General features: G+C 43.3%; 1 protein-coding gene across 14 annotated transcripts in view; it reads right to left on the bottom strand.

Moving 5' to 3' along the window:
• Window positions 1–17,216, bottom strand: part of gatad2ab (GATA zinc finger domain containing 2Ab) — a 219,679-nt gene that overhangs the window by 56,141 nt on the left and 146,322 nt on the right. For all 14 annotated transcript variants that reach the window (XM_073068113.1, XM_073068099.1, XM_073068104.1 and 11 more), the window contains 2 exons: window positions 7,532–7,661; window positions 2,901–3,032 (listed from right to left, as the gene is read on the bottom strand). In XM_073068113.1, the coding sequence (XP_072924214.1) occupies window positions 2,901–3,032; window positions 7,532–7,661 (262 nt within the window). The remainder of the gene's footprint in view (window positions 1–2,900; window positions 3,033–7,531; window positions 7,662–17,216) is intronic.

Raw genomic sequence — 17,216 nt, forward strand, 5'->3', positions numbered from 1 at the left:
CAGATTTTAATCTATCCATGAACACTACTTAATTATTTTTGTTGTTTTTTTAATTAACTGAATTTTTTGATATACTTATTGCAATTTATCATTTTTAAATTATTATGTTGCAATGTACTTCGGCCACAAAACAAATTTCATGACACATGCCCGTGCCAATAAACCTAATTCTGAGCCTGTGGGATTTTCCCCATTATTTCTGAATTTTTGGAAAATATGCAGCATAGGAGAATGACGAATGCTGGGGACTGTGGGAGAGTTTCTCATCTCCAATTCTAGGATTGCCAGGGAACTGGAAAATGCTGCCACCACCCCCACCAATACCAATCCAAAGTGGAACAGATGACTTTTACACCTACTGATAGCCACTGATGAGGCAACTACGTTATGCTAGTTGTCATTTTAAATGTGATTTTTGATCAGTTTAACTTCATTTAAGCAAAGGTTACAGAATCAAGGCAGGTAAACACAGTTAAGATGTGGGTTGGATGTGATTGGTCCATGTTCCCACATCACAATGAGCATGTGCACATCAGATTGGTGTACAATGGTTGCATTACTCAGTGGTACCAATAGAGGGCACCTATTGACCACATCACAATAAAAGTTTGCCCACTTCCAGTGTCAATCTGAATCTAGAATCCAGAATCCAAGATGTAACCACAAACAAGAGAAAATCTGCAGACCCTGGAAATCCGAGCAACACACAAAATGCTGGAGGAACTCAGCAGGAGAGGCAGCATCTAGGAAAAGAGTACACTTAATGTTTCGGCCCGAAACAGCAACTGTACTCTTTTCCCGGATGTTGCCTGGCCTGCTGAGTTCCTCCAGCATTTTGTGTCTTTCTCAGGATCTAACAGAATCTTTGCATATAGATGGATCTAGAAGTTTTATAGGAAGTAAGCAACACAGAAATCTGTGCAACCATTCTAATTCAAAAATTACGAAATTACTTTCAAGAGTGTGGACAAACAAACTTATTATCAATTAGTGGCAGTAATCAAAGGTTAAAATGGAAACAAGTGGAAACAAGACCATTCGGCCCATCGAGCCCACTCCATGGCTGATTTATTTTCCCTTTCAACCCCATTCTTCTGCCTGCTCCCAGTAACCTTTGACATCCTTACTAATTAAGAACCAATCAACCTCCGCTTTAAATATACCCAATGACTTGGTTTCCACAGCTGTCGGTGGCAATGAATTCCACAGATTTTTGCACCCTCTGGCCCTTACCCACCTTCATTACAATTGATTGGTTCTAGTTTCTGGAATGGAATTGTAAAATCAATTGTCAGCAATGATACAAACTACAGTAACAACATTACTGCTTGAATCCTATTAAAAGGAGAACAGAGTCTCAATAAACAATCTGTTCTAATTCAGCATCATGTTCAGCAAACTCTGTAGCCTGTTCCTGTGCTGTATTGTTTGTATTCTGTACAGGAATGCCTTCAGACCCTTTAGTCTTGCTGATGTTGTAGTCAATGGGCTCCTGTCAACTCATCTACCAATCAAACTTTCACCAGCTCTCTAAGGACGTAATTCTAAGGATTTATCAGGCATTGGTTAGACTACACTTGGGAGTATTGTAAACAGTTTGGATCCTTTATCTAAGAAAAATTTGGAGAGGGTCCGGAGAAGGTTCACGAGAATGATCCCAGGAATAAAGAGGTTAATGTATGAGAAATGTTTGATGGTCTGGGCCTGTACACACTGGAGCTTAAATGAATGAGGGAAATCTCACTGAAAGGCCTCGATATAGAGTTGATGTAGAGGATGTTTCTCACAGTGGGGGTGTCTAGGACCAGAGGGCACAGCCTCAGAATAGAGGGAACTCCATTTAGAACAGAGATAAGGAAGAACTTCTTGAGCCAAAGGATGGTGAACTTGTGCAGTTCATTGCCACAGACAGCTATGAAGATCAAGTCATTGAGTACCGGTAATTTAAAGTGGAGGTCGATAGGTTCTTGATTGGTCTGGGCTTCACAGGTAACGGGAAGAAGGGAGGAAAACGGAGCTGAGAGGGCTAATAATCAGCTATGATGGAATAGCAGAGTAGACTCAATGGGTGTGCAACAAGCTGGAGGAACTCAGCAGGTCGGGCAGCATCTGTGGAAACGAACAGTCAACGTTTTGGGCCGAGACCCTTCGTCTGATGGGTCTGACCTGCTGAGTTCCTCCAGCTTGTCGTACATGTTGCTTTGACCCCAGCATCTACAGTGTACTTTGTGTTTAAGACTCAATGGGCGAATGGCCCAATTTTGCTCCAATGACTTATTAACAGGAGAGCAGGGTCTCGCTTAACACTATGTTCTTATTCAGCATTATGTTTGGCACAGACATTGTGGGTCAAATGGCCTGTTCCTGTCTGTACTGTTTTATATTCAATGTATTATCATTTGTATTCAGTACAGGAATGCCCTTCAAGCTCCCTAGTCCGTGCTGATGTAGTAGTTCATGGGTTTCCTTTCAATCAGCCTTTCACCAGCTTTCCATTCGTGAGCTCACCTAACTTCTCTTTGAAAGCATCTAAGATACAAGAGCATTAGGACCCACACCACCAGGTTCAGTAACAATTATTACCCCTTAACATGGTTGGTTGTCTGTCTTGTTTGTAATTTTTAGTTGATTCTTTTTGTATTTATTGTGAATGTCTGTTCAAAATGAATCTCAGGGTTGTTTATGGCAACATATATGTAACTTTGTTAGTAAAGTCAGTTTGAACTTTTTGAACAGGAAACTCCATGGTCCTGGATGCCATATTCTTTTAAGAATTATATCACAACACTTTGTACCAGTTCAGGTGGCTGTGTTCTATTGATTTGTCATGGTTTGAGCACAATAAATAAATGCTTTTTGTGAGAAATATTAAAAGTGGATGAGACGAACAACGCAGATACCTTTGGAATTGTGGCCTCCTTCTGAATCTGACTCTGGCGGAGTTTCTTGAGCAGGACAAGTTTAGCCTCCTCTAATCGCAACTCTTCCTTTAATTGCTTGATTATTCTTTCCCGTTCCTCAGGGCTGCTCTTCTGAAGGGTAGAAAGCCAACATATGTTAAAAACAAATCTATGCCTCATTTTTAAAAAAATTTTTTTTAAACACCCTTGCCTTATCTGAAATTACTGGAAGCTTCAATGGCACTGGCCAGTCTGCCTAAAACTCACATCTTCACGTGTAGCACAAAAGGTTCAGCATCAATGTTCTACTGCACAAATAATGCCAGCATCGCATAACCCAAAAATACAAGGTCCTTCAGTGAGTGACAGAGCACTATTTTTCATACAGTTCAGGAAATCGAGCACTGCTAACTCTTGTAAATCAACCTTTTTGGAAACAATTGATTCAACACAGAGCTAGACGAATGAACCAACTGTGGACTTCAGAAAGACCAAGTTGATGGAACATACAGCAGTCTTCATTGAAGGGATCGAGGGGTCAGCAATGGAAAGGGAGAGTAGTTTCAAATTCTTGGGTGTCAACATTTCTGAAGGTTTATCCTGGGCCCAACGTATTCATGCAATTACAAAGAAGGCATGACAGTGACTAGATTTCACGAGGAGTGTGAGGAGATTTGGTATGTCGCCAAAGACACTTGCAAATTTCTACAGATTCTAACTGTTTGCATCACCATCTGGTATGGAGGGGCCACTGATCGGAAAAAGTTGCATAAATTTGTAAATACAGCCAGCACTGGTCTCTCCAGCATCGGTACCTTCAAAAGCCAAAGCCTTAAAAAGGCAGCATCCATGGTTAAGGACCCCCATCACCCAGGACATGCCCTCTTCTCAGTGCTACCATCAAGAAGATACAGGAGTCTGAAGGCATGCACTCATTGTTTTAATTGTCCAAGTGCCTCGGGCAACTCATTCCATACACCCACCAGCCTTTGCATTTAGAAGTTGCTCCTCTGATCTCACTTAAATCCTTTCTGCTCTCTCCTTCAACCTCAGTTTTAATATCCCCTACCCTGAGAAAGACCCACCTTATCTACATCCTTCATGATTTTATAAGTCTCCAGAAGGTCACCCCTCAGCTCCTTCCCTCTGGGGAAACAGTTCCAGTTTATCCAGTCTCTCCTCATAACTCAGATCCTCCCTTTCTGCCAATATCCTCGTGCAACTTTTCTGCACTTTCTCAAAGCCTGGTCATGTCCTTCTAACAGCACGGTGAACATAACCACATATAATAGCTCTCTAATTCAGGCAGCAGCCTGGTAAGTCTCCTCTGCACCCTCACTAAAGCTTCCACATCCTTGCTGTAACGACAGACAGACAGACATACTTTATTGATCCCAAGGGAAATTGGGTTTCGTTACAGCCACACCAACCAAGAATAGAGAGATGACCAGAATGGAACACAATACTCCAAACGCGGTCAGACCAATATCTTGTACAGCTGGAATGTGACTCAATGCCCTGATGGATGAAGTTCTACAGACTTTCTTCACCATTGTGCCCTGTGCATATCCAACCTGCTACTATTTTTATACCTTTCAGTTTTATGTATTGCATTATCTTCTCAAGATCATTCACAGATTGTGGGTACTGCTGGCACCAGTATTTAATGCCCATTCCCAAATGCCCTGGAACTAAGAGGCCCTTGTAGGGGCAGTTAAGCATCACATGCATTTGACTGGGGGCAGGCAGTGTAAGGGGACTCCAGGGAGGGGTTGCACTTTTGGTGAAGGGGCATGTCATGTCCAATCTGGGGCAGCTCATTGGAGACTCAGCTCTCACCTGTGGCTCCAAGTAACCGTTTGCATGTGAAAGCAGCCACACCGCTTCGACTGGCAGGCGAACCCAGATGAGGGTAGCAGCTGGGCCTCACACCAGGCTGAGATTGGGACATGCCTCTCCTAGCACGTGAAGTCAGCTTCAGCGGACTGGGCAGATGAGAGTCAATAGCGGTTCTACAACCTTGTGGAGAGTGAACAGCATGACAAGGCACAGATGTAGCCCTGGCCATCCACTGCAACCAGGGAAGACACCAATTGTGACAACTGCTCGTACCACAGGACCTGGATTTCTGAGGTCAAGAGAATGGGACTACCCAGGTGCAACAGCTTTTCCACGTTAAAAACTCTCCCGCATAGGCCTCCTGTTATTATTGGATACGACGGACAGCCACCTCATAGTTGTGGGTCTGGAATCAGCAGTTTTAGGCTAACCTTCATGAAGATCAGACAATTGTGCGATGACTGAATCTAAGTTACCCAGCTGCTGTGCTCAGCAGATTGCTTGACCAACAACTAGCCAGTTTCTCTCTCAGACATGTTTGCACAGATGGGATGGCACCCTTGTTGTCAGCCCATCCTTATGGTTTAAGTAGTGTATTTGGCCCAGTCTATCACTGGTAAAGCCCTTGTCACCACTGCACACTCCTATAAGAAGTGCTGTCATAGGAAAGCATTCATCAAAGACCCCCACCACCCAGGCCATACTCTCTTCTCGCTGCTGCCATCAGGAAGGTACAGGAGCCTCAGGATCCTGAAACTGTTCCAGGTTCAGGAACAGTTGTTACCCCTTAGCCATCAAACTCTTGAATGAAAGGGGATAAATTCACTCAGCCTCACTCACCCCATCACTAAAATGTTCCCACAACCTATGGACTCACTTTCAAGGACTCTTCATCTCATGCTCTCAATATTTATTGTTTATTATTATTTTGCTTATTGTTTTTAATCATTTCTTTCTATTTACTGTGAATGCCCACAAGAAAATGAATCTCAGGGTTGTTTATGTACCTTGATAATAAATTTACCTTGAACTTTTCTTGAGGACGACATTTTCTTGAGGGTTGGTGGGGTGGGATGTGGGGGTTTTGCTTCACAGGTGTTAGTCACCATTCAGTATTATAGTCATAGAACAACTACAGAACAGAAACAGGCCCATTGGTATATTTCATCTGTGCCAAAGTGTTATTCTGCTTGGTCCCAGCAACCCTTACGTGAGCCATAATCCTCCATACCCCTCTCATCTATGTACCTATCCAAGTTTTTCTTAAATGTTGTAAGCCTACTCTTCACTCTGCCTCTATAGAGTGACACAAGCAATGGCAGCTTGATGTAGATCAGATCAGACTGGTAAATACATGGTTGTTCTCTTGCCCTACTGACCAGCACTCACTCAAATGCCAAATCAAAATTTGTTGCAAAAAAAGTTACCAAATTAAAAATTGTTCACTATTCTAAAACTTTATTCGGAATGATAAGGTGTGTGAAATCAGAATTCAGGGTTAGGCACAAATGTAACATTTATAATCCTCCAAAGGGAGCAGGAAGGAGTAAACGGTTTGGTTTAACAATTTATTTACTTAGAGATACAGTGCAGAACAGGTCCTTCCAGCCCTTCGAATTGCGCTGCCAACAACCCCTCAATTTAACTCTGGCCTAATCACAGGACAATTTGCAATGACCAATTAATCTATGAAACCATACATTTTGGGACTATGGGAGGAAACTGGAGCATCTGGAGGAAACCCATGTGTTCATAGGAAGGATGTACAGACTCCTTTCAGAGGACGCTAAGAATGAAATCTGAACTCCGATACTCCGAGTGATAATAGAGTTGCACTAAGCTCTACGCTACCATGAAACCCTAACAATCTAGAGATCTAGAGACCAAAGTTGAAAAGCAGAACAAGTGCTACACTGCACATAGACCACCTCCCTCACTACCATTCAGGGCCGCAAACAGTTCTTCCAGGAGTGGTGACACTTCACCTGTGAATCTGTTAGGGTTACATACTGTGTTCAGTGCTTCTGGTGTGGCCTCCTGTATATCGGTGAGACCCAACGTAGATTGAGAGACTGTTTCGCCGAGCACTTACGCTCCATCCACCAGAAAAAGTGGGATCCCCTAGTGGCCACCCATTTTAATTTCACTCCCATTCCGATATCACCATCCATGGCATCCTCCACTGTCGTGATGAGGCCGCACTTGGGTTGGAGGAACGTCGTCTCATATTACATCTGGGTAGCCTCCAACCTGATGGTATGAACATCGATTTCTCTAACTTCTGGTAATGCCCCCCCCCCCCCCACAACCCTTCACCATTTCCCATCCCCTTTTCCTTCTTTCACCTCATCTCCTTGCCCATCCATGGCCTCCTTCTGGTCCCCCCCACTTTTATTTTTTCTATGGATTTGTCTCTTTCACCAATCAACTTCCCAGCTCTTTACTTCATCCCCTCATCTATCACCTTGTGTTTCTCTCCCCTCCCCCCACCTTTAAAATCTACTCCTCAGTTTTTTTCCTCCAATCCTACCAAAGGGTTTTGGCCTGAAACGTTAACTGTACTCTTTTCTTAGATGCTGCCTGGCCTGCTGATTTCATCCAGCATTTTGTGTGTATTGCTGAGAAGGGAGGCCTTTCAGCTTACCACATCTGTGCTAGCTCTTTGAAAAAAATCAAACCAATTCAACCAACATGCAATCAATAGTTTGAAAATGATAAATGTTTCATGTAAATGTAAATCTACATAGATAAAACAATATTCTCAAGTAGAGACAAGCAAAGTTCAGCCTCACCATAATATCATCTGTATTTGCACTTCTTCCCATTTCTTTTGAGAGCCCATTCAGCCTGGGACTCGAAGGCTCGTTGTCAGAAAGCACAATGATGTCTGGCGATGGGGCACGCTTTCCCTTCTTCACTTCACTGAAAGAGAACAGACCAGACAGGATCGGAAAGGGCAAGGACAGTATTCACAAACCATAAGGTTTTCCATGTACAGAGCACCATCTCTCAAGCTCATAGACAGACAACCCCCAGAATTTCCCCCCTCTAACCATACAAGAACGATTTTCAGACATATGCTATCTCACGTGACCTCATTCCATCAGTACATTGGGCTCACTGTTTCATGGAGCACTATTCACCTTAACCATTCTTTGTAATGCAAGTTAAGTGGGGGATAGCAAAACTGTTGTATTGCTCAAAGGATTTACTTGAAACAGACAAGTATCCCCAAAATGACACTGACAGATCACCTGAACGTTCACAGCAACATTGTGAAACTAGACGACCGTGTGTGCATGTTGGGAGGGGGGTGATGGTGGAGATTGGCAAGAGAGGGTTAGGGTTAGGGTGGGGGGCATGAAAAATGGCTGGATTTGGGGAAACAAAGAGTGACTTAGGGGTGGTGTGAAAGCGGGGTCACTGGGGCCAGCATGGCAATGTTGCAGTCAGTTCAATTGTTTTACAACGCCAGCGATCACTGATTTGGGCTCAATTCTTGCCACTGCCTATAAGGAGTTTGTACATTCTACCCATGACCATGTGAGTTTCCTTCAGGTGCCCCAGTTTCCTCTCACATTCCAAAGGTGTATGGACTAGTATTAGTTGTCGGCATGCTGTGTTGGTGCTGGAAGTGTGGTAACAATTGTGGATTATCCTAGCCTTGCTGATTTGATTTGATGTAAACGATGCATTTCATTCATTGTATGTTTCAATGTACATGTGACAAATAAACCTAATCTCTTTTTTTTAAAAAAAGGGTGGGTTTAAAGAGGTGGAATGGGGACCTGGACAAAACAGGAGCTGAGTAGCATGGTGAATATAGACCAGATGATTTTTGTTAGCCTTGTTTCATTTCTATTCTGTCTAAAAGTATGGGTTGTGGTAAACCTCATTCCCTTTCGCAGAGGCTGTTTCTGTGGGTGTTGCTCACAACCTGACCATCACATGCGCATCAGAGCTGGCACAGTTAAGCCTGTGATCACTGGGATGGGGGTGCACTAGGACAGTGAGGCAAAACCCTCAGAAACCCACTGAAGACTCCACACTTCTCAGTCAAAGCTCAAAATAAATTTATTATCAAAGTACATATGTGTCAGCATTTACAACCCAGAGATTCATTTTCTTGTGGGCATTCACAGTAAATACAAAGAAGCACAGCAGAATCAATGAAAGACTGCACACAAGAGGGACGGATAACCAGTGTGCAAAAGACAACAAACTGTGCAAATACAAAAAGAAAATTAAATTAATAATAAATAAATATTGAGAACATGAGATGGAGAGGCTTTGAAAGTGAGCCTATAGGTGGTGGACCCCTCACTGCAAAGTTTGCTGATGACCATCTGCAAATTGAAGAGATATTATTCCTGATGAAGGGTCTTGGCCTGAAACACTGACTATTTACTCTTTTCGATAGATGTTGCCTGGCCTGCTGAGCTCCTCCAGCATTTTAAGTGTGTTGCTCTGGATTTCCAGCATCTGCAGATTTTCTTGTCTAGGTATTATTCATAATCTCAAAAAGAAAAATTACTTCATTTGGAAGTTAAATTCTGGTCCAGGTGTTTTCCAAAAGCCATGTGTATTGTGGACCTAATTCTACAGTGAGGTGTGCTCATTGAACTTTGCACATGGTTGCACTTTCTGATACTTTCTCTGTACTCAGACAGATCAGTAAGGCAGGGATGTCAACAGCCACCAGTTGAGAGCCAGCATCCATGCATTCAAGTGACTGGGAACAAACTTCCTGTATGTTAATTGACCCAGAAAGAAAAAGTTGTCATGTGACTTAGGCATTTCCCTTCCCTGTCACCTGACTGCCCCAGTGGAACCCATGGCAACAGCCAGCTGAAACCGGTTTGACACACACATTGCCTTCATTTTGAGAAGGGAGATAGGGTTCAGGTAGCAACACAAAATGGAGCCCATCGAACAAGAGCAACAGCCTGGTTAGGCACAAAGGGACCGGCAGCCCAGCTATCACTTCCCTGCAGGCTTTAGATCTGCGAAGGTCAATGTGAATATAAGACAGCATTGTGATGAATGCACACAAAATCTCCTCTGTAAAATTGTTTCTGAAATAAAACTTAAAAGTAAATTTATTATCAAACTACATATATGTCAGCATTTACAACCCTGAGATTCATTTTCTTATGCACATTCATAGCAAGTACAAAGAAACACAATAGAATCACTGAAAGACCTCATACAAGATGGACAAGCAACCACTTTGGCTTTAAAGATGATCCAAATATTTTGTGTGCAAGAAAGTTCACAAAAACCACGAGAGGAGATCTTGCAATCTGTTCATTTCTAAGCAAGCTGGGAGGAGGGAATCGACTACAAGCTTTAAACCCCACTTTCAGAACAATACAAACAATAACAGCAAAACAGGTTCATTGTCACCCTCCCAGCCACTCTCACACATAGAGTGGCCTCCAACCCTAGGACAGACACCGGGACTCCCACTTCCCCAGTGAGAGTCATGGGCTTTATCAAAGTCTTCAACCTTCAATGAAACAAAAAATAATTTTTAAACAGAATATAAAAATGGTGTGCATGGTGACCTTGCTGTGCTAGTTCATGAGGTACAGCAGACCACATATTTGGCCTTTATTACAAAGGCCCTCTTCTCATTGCTACCATCAAGGTTGTACAGGAGCCTGAAGACACACACTCAACATTTCATGAAGAGCTTCCTCCTCACCTCATCAGAATTCTGAATGGATAATGAACCCATATACATGATCTCACTATTTTTCGCTCTCGTAATGTACTAGTTATTTAATTTAAATTTTTATATATATACTTAAGGTGATATATAGGCTTTTAAATTATGTATCGCAATATACTGCTGCTGTAAACAAATTTCACAACATAGGCCAGTGATATTAAACCTGATTTTGAAGGTCGCTGTTCAATGATTTGATGAAATTGTACAGTATTTTGATGTGTTTTTGTTTCTGCTAATCAATTTTCTACTGCACGTATGATGAACACAAGCAGCGCAGTGCCATATAGAACCCATTTTGCTGCATCTCTGTAAACACGACACAGCAACTTGGCAGTGAAGATTGAGGTCACTGCTGGAAAAGCCCCTGAATAACAAAGCATGCTGCTCAATCCTACAGAGACAACAAAATATATAAATACAAGACACAAGAGATGCATTGCCAAACCTGAAAATATCATAACCAATGTGGAAAACCCTTAATGAGGCACAAATGTCAAAATACAGGTAGTCCCCAAGTTACGAACGTCTGACTTAAGAACAACTCATGCTTACAAACCGAGGAAGGAGAACGCCGTCTGCCATTTCAAGTCAGATCGCGACGCTGGCTGACATTTTAAGTCATTGCTGTTGACAGTCTTGAGTGTGTAATTTTGTATTTGGCTTAATTTTTTTCTTAGCAAGATTCACCCTGACCCCACCTGGGCCCCCTTTTCTGGTCGGCTGGTGGCGCAGTGACATCAGCGCCGGGCTCAAGAACGGAGGTTCCCAAGTTCGATCCAGTGACAGATCGCTTCCGAGCGTGCTCTCCATCCATGCCGGGTTGATGTCGAGCTTGCAACTCGACCTCGTAAAAAAAACACTGCCACTTCTAGTTTAACTTCCTACGTGGAATATTGTGGAGGATGAAATACCCAAGTCCACCACAGCCCCCACTTGTCCCATTTCCATTTAACCTGTCTCAGCGCGGTGGACTTTAGGACCCGGGGAATTCAGTGCGGTGCTTCTTAGGTCCTAGCGGAGCTTGGGACCCGCCGCCCGCAGTGCTTCTGTTCCATTGATGGGAAGCAATCACAATTGAAAATAAAGTGGAAATAATAAAGTGTTTGGAAAGGGGTGAAATGTCATCGGTCATTAGAAAAGCGTTAAGCTACAGTCAGTCAACGATCGGAACAATTTTAAAGGATAAAGTGAGAACAATGGAGCATGTGAAAGGCCCTGCTCCGATGAAAGCTACAATTATTACTAAGCAACGCAGTGGTTTAATTATTGGAATACATATGTTTCTTAAGTGTTTTATATGCATAGAAAGGTAAAATATATACTAGATAGATAGATAGATAGATACTTTATTCATCCCCATGGGGAAATTCAACTTTTTTTCCAATGTCCCATACACTTGTTGTAGCAAAACTAATTACATACAATACTTAACTCAGTAAAAAATATGATATGCATCTAAATCACTATCTCAAAAAGCATTAATAGCTTTTAAAAAGTTCTTAAGTCCTGGCAGTAGAATTGTAAAGCCTAATGGCATTGGGGAGTATTGACCTCTTCATCCTGTCTGAGGAGCATTGCATCGATAGTAACCTGTCGCTGAAACTGCTTCTCTGTCTCTGGATGGTGCTATGTAGAGGATGTTCAGAGTTATCCATAATTGACCGTAGCCTACTCAGCGCCCTTCGCTCAGCTACCGATGTTAGACTCTCGAGTACTTTGCCCACGACAGAGCCCGCCTTCCTTACCAGCTTATTAAGACGTGAGGCGTCCCTCTTCTTAATGCTTCCTCCCCAACACGCCACCACAAAGAAGAGGGCGCTCTCCACAACTGACCTATAGAACATCTTCAGCATCTCACTACAGACATTGAATGACGCCAACCTTCTTAGGAAGTACAGTCGACTCTGTGCCTTCCTGCACAAGGCATCTGTGTTGGCAGTCCAGTCTAGCTTCTCGTCTAACTGTACTCCCAGATACTTGTAGGTCTTAACCTGCTCCACACATTCTCCATTAATGATCACTGGCTCCATATGAGGCCTAGATCTCCTAAAGTCCACCACCATCTCCTTGGTCTTGGTGATATTGAGACGCAGGTAGTTTGAGTTGCACCATATCACAAAGTCCTGTATCAGTTTCCTATACTCCTCCTCCTGTCCATTCCTGACACACCCCACTATGGCCGTGTCATCAGCGAACTTCTGCACATGGCAGGACTCCGAGTTATATTGGAAGTCTGATGTGTACAGGGTGAACAGGACCGGAGAGAGTACGGTTCCCTGCGGCGCCCCTGTGCTGCTGACCACCGTGGCAGACCTAGTCTCCCAACCGCACATACTGAGGTCTATCTGTCAAGTACTATATACTAAGAGAAACATTTGACTAAGTGACGCTAAATAATACCGGATGTACTTGTTCCAAATTACGTACGAATCTGACTTAAAGACGGACACAGGAATGGAACTCGTTCGTAACCCGGGGACTGCATGTACTCAGCATAAGCCCATTGTGAAACTAAACAAAAGAGAGCTACAAAAGATGATATTAGGGGTAATGAACATGAAACAGAGGTTTAGAAATAGAACACTACAGTCAATTCAGCCCTTCAGCCCAAAACCTGCCCCAACATCAATCTAACCCTTTTCTCCTGAACATCCCTTCATTTTTCTTTCATCCATGTGCCTATCTAAGGGTATCTTAAAAGCCTCCTTATGTATCTGCCTCTACCACCACCCCTGGCAAGACGTTCCATGCAATGCAAGCAGTATGCAGCACAGGTAAACTGTAAACAGCTGGCTGTCCCAGTGACAAGACCTCAGTGGTGGCAGGATATTCATTAGTTTCACAACCTGAGGGAAGAAGCTGTTACCCAGTCCTAGTCAGTGCTTCTGTACCTTCTACCTAATGGTAGTGGGGCAAAGAGGATTATGGAATGAGTGGGAGGGGTTCTCAACAATGCTTCAGGCCTTTGACTGCTGTGCATGGCCTTTGTCATGGGGGGGGGGGGCGTGACCCTTGGTGGTTTTTACTGTCCTGATAGTCTTGCCTGGCCCTTTTCAAAAATTTAGTGAGGTAATATCAAGTTTCTCAGTTTTCTCTCAGGGTTCAACACACACCAACTTTGTAGCTCATTATAATTTGTAGATGAGTGCAAAAAAAAACAGCCAAAGTGGGAGCCACACCTTTTCCTCCAGAGATACAGGAAATGCTGACAGTACTCTTCCCAATGTTATCTATAAACATCCTGTTTTACTGTAACAAGCTGTTCCATTAAGCTCATGAGAAATGCACCAGGATCACCAGACTCAGAAACAGTTACATTCGCCAAGCAATAAGGCAAGTCAACACCTCATCACAACCCCCACCACTACTACTTTATCATTTCCTGTCAGAATCACCTTATTCAAGATTTCAAGATTATTTGATGTCATTTCCAGTACAAGAGTGTAAAGGAGACTGACAGGAACTGATAAAGCAGTGATGATTTTAATGTACAGACACGCGTGTCTACTGTCTCTTTATGTACACACAATCTAAGTATATAACTGATCTTATGCATTTATATTTATTTATTGTGTTTTTTATTATTATTGTGTTATTTGTGCTGCATCGGATCTGGAGTAACTTTACACTTTGTGTACTGGAAATGACACTGAATCTTGTTACAGGACAATGTATTTGGAAAGATACACCAGTACACCGATCCTGGCAAAGGTGCAGTGACCTCAAACAGATTGTATTTAGTGGTCTTTTTCAGTGCGACTCAAATAGCCCCTGACAACCAAGTCCAAGTCCAGCTCCTGGCCTTCAAGTGTGGCTAAGCTAATAAGCCACACATGAAGCCCATCTCGGAGAAGGGTAAACTCTGATCTCAAGCCTCCGCTGGCCGTGGCTATACCCACTTGAGAGGAAGGCTTTGGGAGTAAACCCCAAGGAAAAATCTGGAGCTGGATACATCAGGAGAGGGGAGCATGCTACATGAGCAACAGCTTACCCTTTATTTCGTACTGCCCAGGCTTGTGTACCAATTGATCGGCGCTGCACCAACAACATCCATGGTCGAACCAACCAATGGAGGAGGACTTCCTCCATTTTCAGGGCATGGCAATAGCTGTTGTGGTCAGTAAGATGCCTTACTACTGGAGACCTTCTGGTTAGTGTCCTAGCAACCCTCAACACCTATTAACACAATCTCCATCAGTACAGGGAGCGTCAAAGGACACTCTAAAACTTCTATAAATGTACCGTGGAGAGCATTCTGACAGGCTGTCTGGTATGGGGGGGTGGGGGGGAGAGAGTGCTACTGCATTGGACCAAAAGAGGGTCATAAATTTAGTCGACTCCATCTTGGGTACTAGCCTACAAAGTACCCAGGACATCTACATCTTCCAGGAGTGGTGTCTCAGAAAGGCAGCATGGATTATTAAAAACCCCCAGCACCCTTTTCTCATTGTTACCTCAGGTAGGAAGTACAGAAGCCTGAAGGCACACATTCAGCAATTAAGGAACAGCTTCTTCCCCTCTGCCGTCCGATTACGAAATGAACATTGAACCCGTGAACACTATTTTGCTTTTTTAATATATATTATTTCTGTTTTTGCACAATTTTTAATCTCTCTCTCTATACACACACACACGGTGTTCCAATCAATGAGATGAAATTGGAGGTGTGGGTTGTACAGGTGCCCTGCCACATAAAAAAGACAAAGTCAGGTTACTGACAAAGTCTGAACTTCACAAGAAAGATCTGTTTATGTGCACCGTGCTTTGATCAAAACAACTTTCAAAGGACCTTAGAAGAATGATGATGGAGATGCATGAAGCTGGAAAACACAATAAAAATATTTCTAAAGACCTGAGTGTTTATCATTCTACATTAAGAGAAAATGCTTGCAAATGGAAAAAATGCTGCACTGTTAATACTCTCCCTAACAGTGGGTGTCCTGCAAAGATCACACCAAGAACACAACGAGTAATGTTGAAAGTGAAATAGAAACCCAAGGGTACCAGCAAAAGACCTGCTAAATCTCTAAAACTTGCTAGTCTCTGTTCACGTGTTCATTGTAAGAAAAACACTGAACAAGAATGGTGTTCATGGACGGACACCAAAGAGAAAATCACTCCCTCTTCACTCCTCAAATGAAATGCTGCAGCATGACCTGAAGAGGGCTGTTCATGCAAAGTATCCCAGAAATATTGATGAACTGAAACAGTTCCGTATGGAGGAATGGTCTAAAATTCAAGTCTGATCAGCAGCAACAGGAAATGTTCGGTGGAGGTTATTGCTGTTAAAGGGGTTATTAAGTACAAGGCTTCATATACTTTTGCCAGCTTGGACTGTGAATAATTAAACAATGTGTTCAAAAAAGACATGAAATTGTTTCTTGGTTATTAGTTTAGGCAGATTGTGTTTGTCTACTATTCTGACTTAGACGTGTGGTGGAAAGTGTACTGACTGGCTGCAATTTACCTCGGTATGGGAATACCAGTGCATTTGAGTGGAAAATCCTACAAAAGGTAGCGGACTTGACCCAGGACATCACAGCCAAAGGTGTCCCAACCATTCAGCACATCTCCATGATACGTTGGCATAGAAAAGCAGCATCCATCATCAAAAGTCCTCACTGAGAACCCCAAGCTGTAATAGCGTAGCGCTAAGTGCTACGCTACCATGGCACCCTAATTCCAGAGTGATACTTCAAGTTGAAGTTCACTGACTTGGTGGGGAATCTATAGGTGGTACAGATGCTAACGAACAGCTGCTCCTCCCCTGGTCTATGAGGAGCAGCATGAACAAATAGATGCACAGCACTTTGAGAAAAATATCAATATGATAAACAGGGAAAATTTACAAGGATTTACCAAGACTTAAGCACAGTCACTCACTGGAACACCTAGAATTTTAACTCTTTTAGTCTGGGTGTCAGTTGAGCTGCATGGAGGCCTCAAACAACTCCAAAGAGAGGATCCCTGAGTGGGTTACTGACAGGTAGATGCCACTGATACCCAGAAATAGATACAGTACTCCAGTCCAGCTTTGTGACCCTTCGTAGGTCTTTGTTGGCCATGGATGTTGTGTCCTAGCTGTCATGCGCAAGCCAGGGCAGCACGATACGGAGAGCAAGCTGTTGCCCATGTACCAGGATTCCCCCTCTCCATGCAGCTGATGAATCCAAAGAAACTGATAGTTTGGCACCAGTGGCATTGCAGGAGTTGCCAGTCAGTGTGGAACTCAATGTAGGACTTGCCTTAGGGACTCCCATTCCAGGTTTTTCCTCACGGTCTACTCTTCCCCATGAGTGAGTATAGCTGCAAGACAGTGGAGGCTTGAGAACAGTTTTTCTTCTCCTAGACGAGCTGCCAACCATAGCCACTGAGCCCCATCTGCTCAAAGCGACTGGTTTAAAGGCACTAGTAACCTGCCTCTGCCTCTTCTCCTGTTCTGCTGGACTTAGTAATGAAGCCGTACATGAAGCCAAGGAGCTGGACTTGGCTGTCAGTGGTTATTTGAGACACACACCATTGGGAGCGTTTAACAGGTAGTAGAGCTTATCCCTGCTATCTTTCCCCATGTCCCATGGGCGCTACTGTAGCATAGTGGTTAGTGCAATGCTATTACAGTTCAGGGCGGAGTTTGGAGTTCAACTCTGCATCCTGTGTGAGGAGTCTCTATGTCCTCCCCATGGAATGCGTGGGTTTTCGCTGGGTGCTCCAGTTTTCTCCCACAGTCCAAAGACATACTGGGT

Source organism: Hemitrygon akajei, chromosome 16 (assembly GCF_048418815.1).
Source record: "Hemitrygon akajei chromosome 16, sHemAka1.3, whole genome shotgun sequence".
Classification (NCBI taxonomy): Eukaryota; Metazoa; Chordata; class Chondrichthyes; order Myliobatiformes; family Dasyatidae; genus Hemitrygon; species Hemitrygon akajei.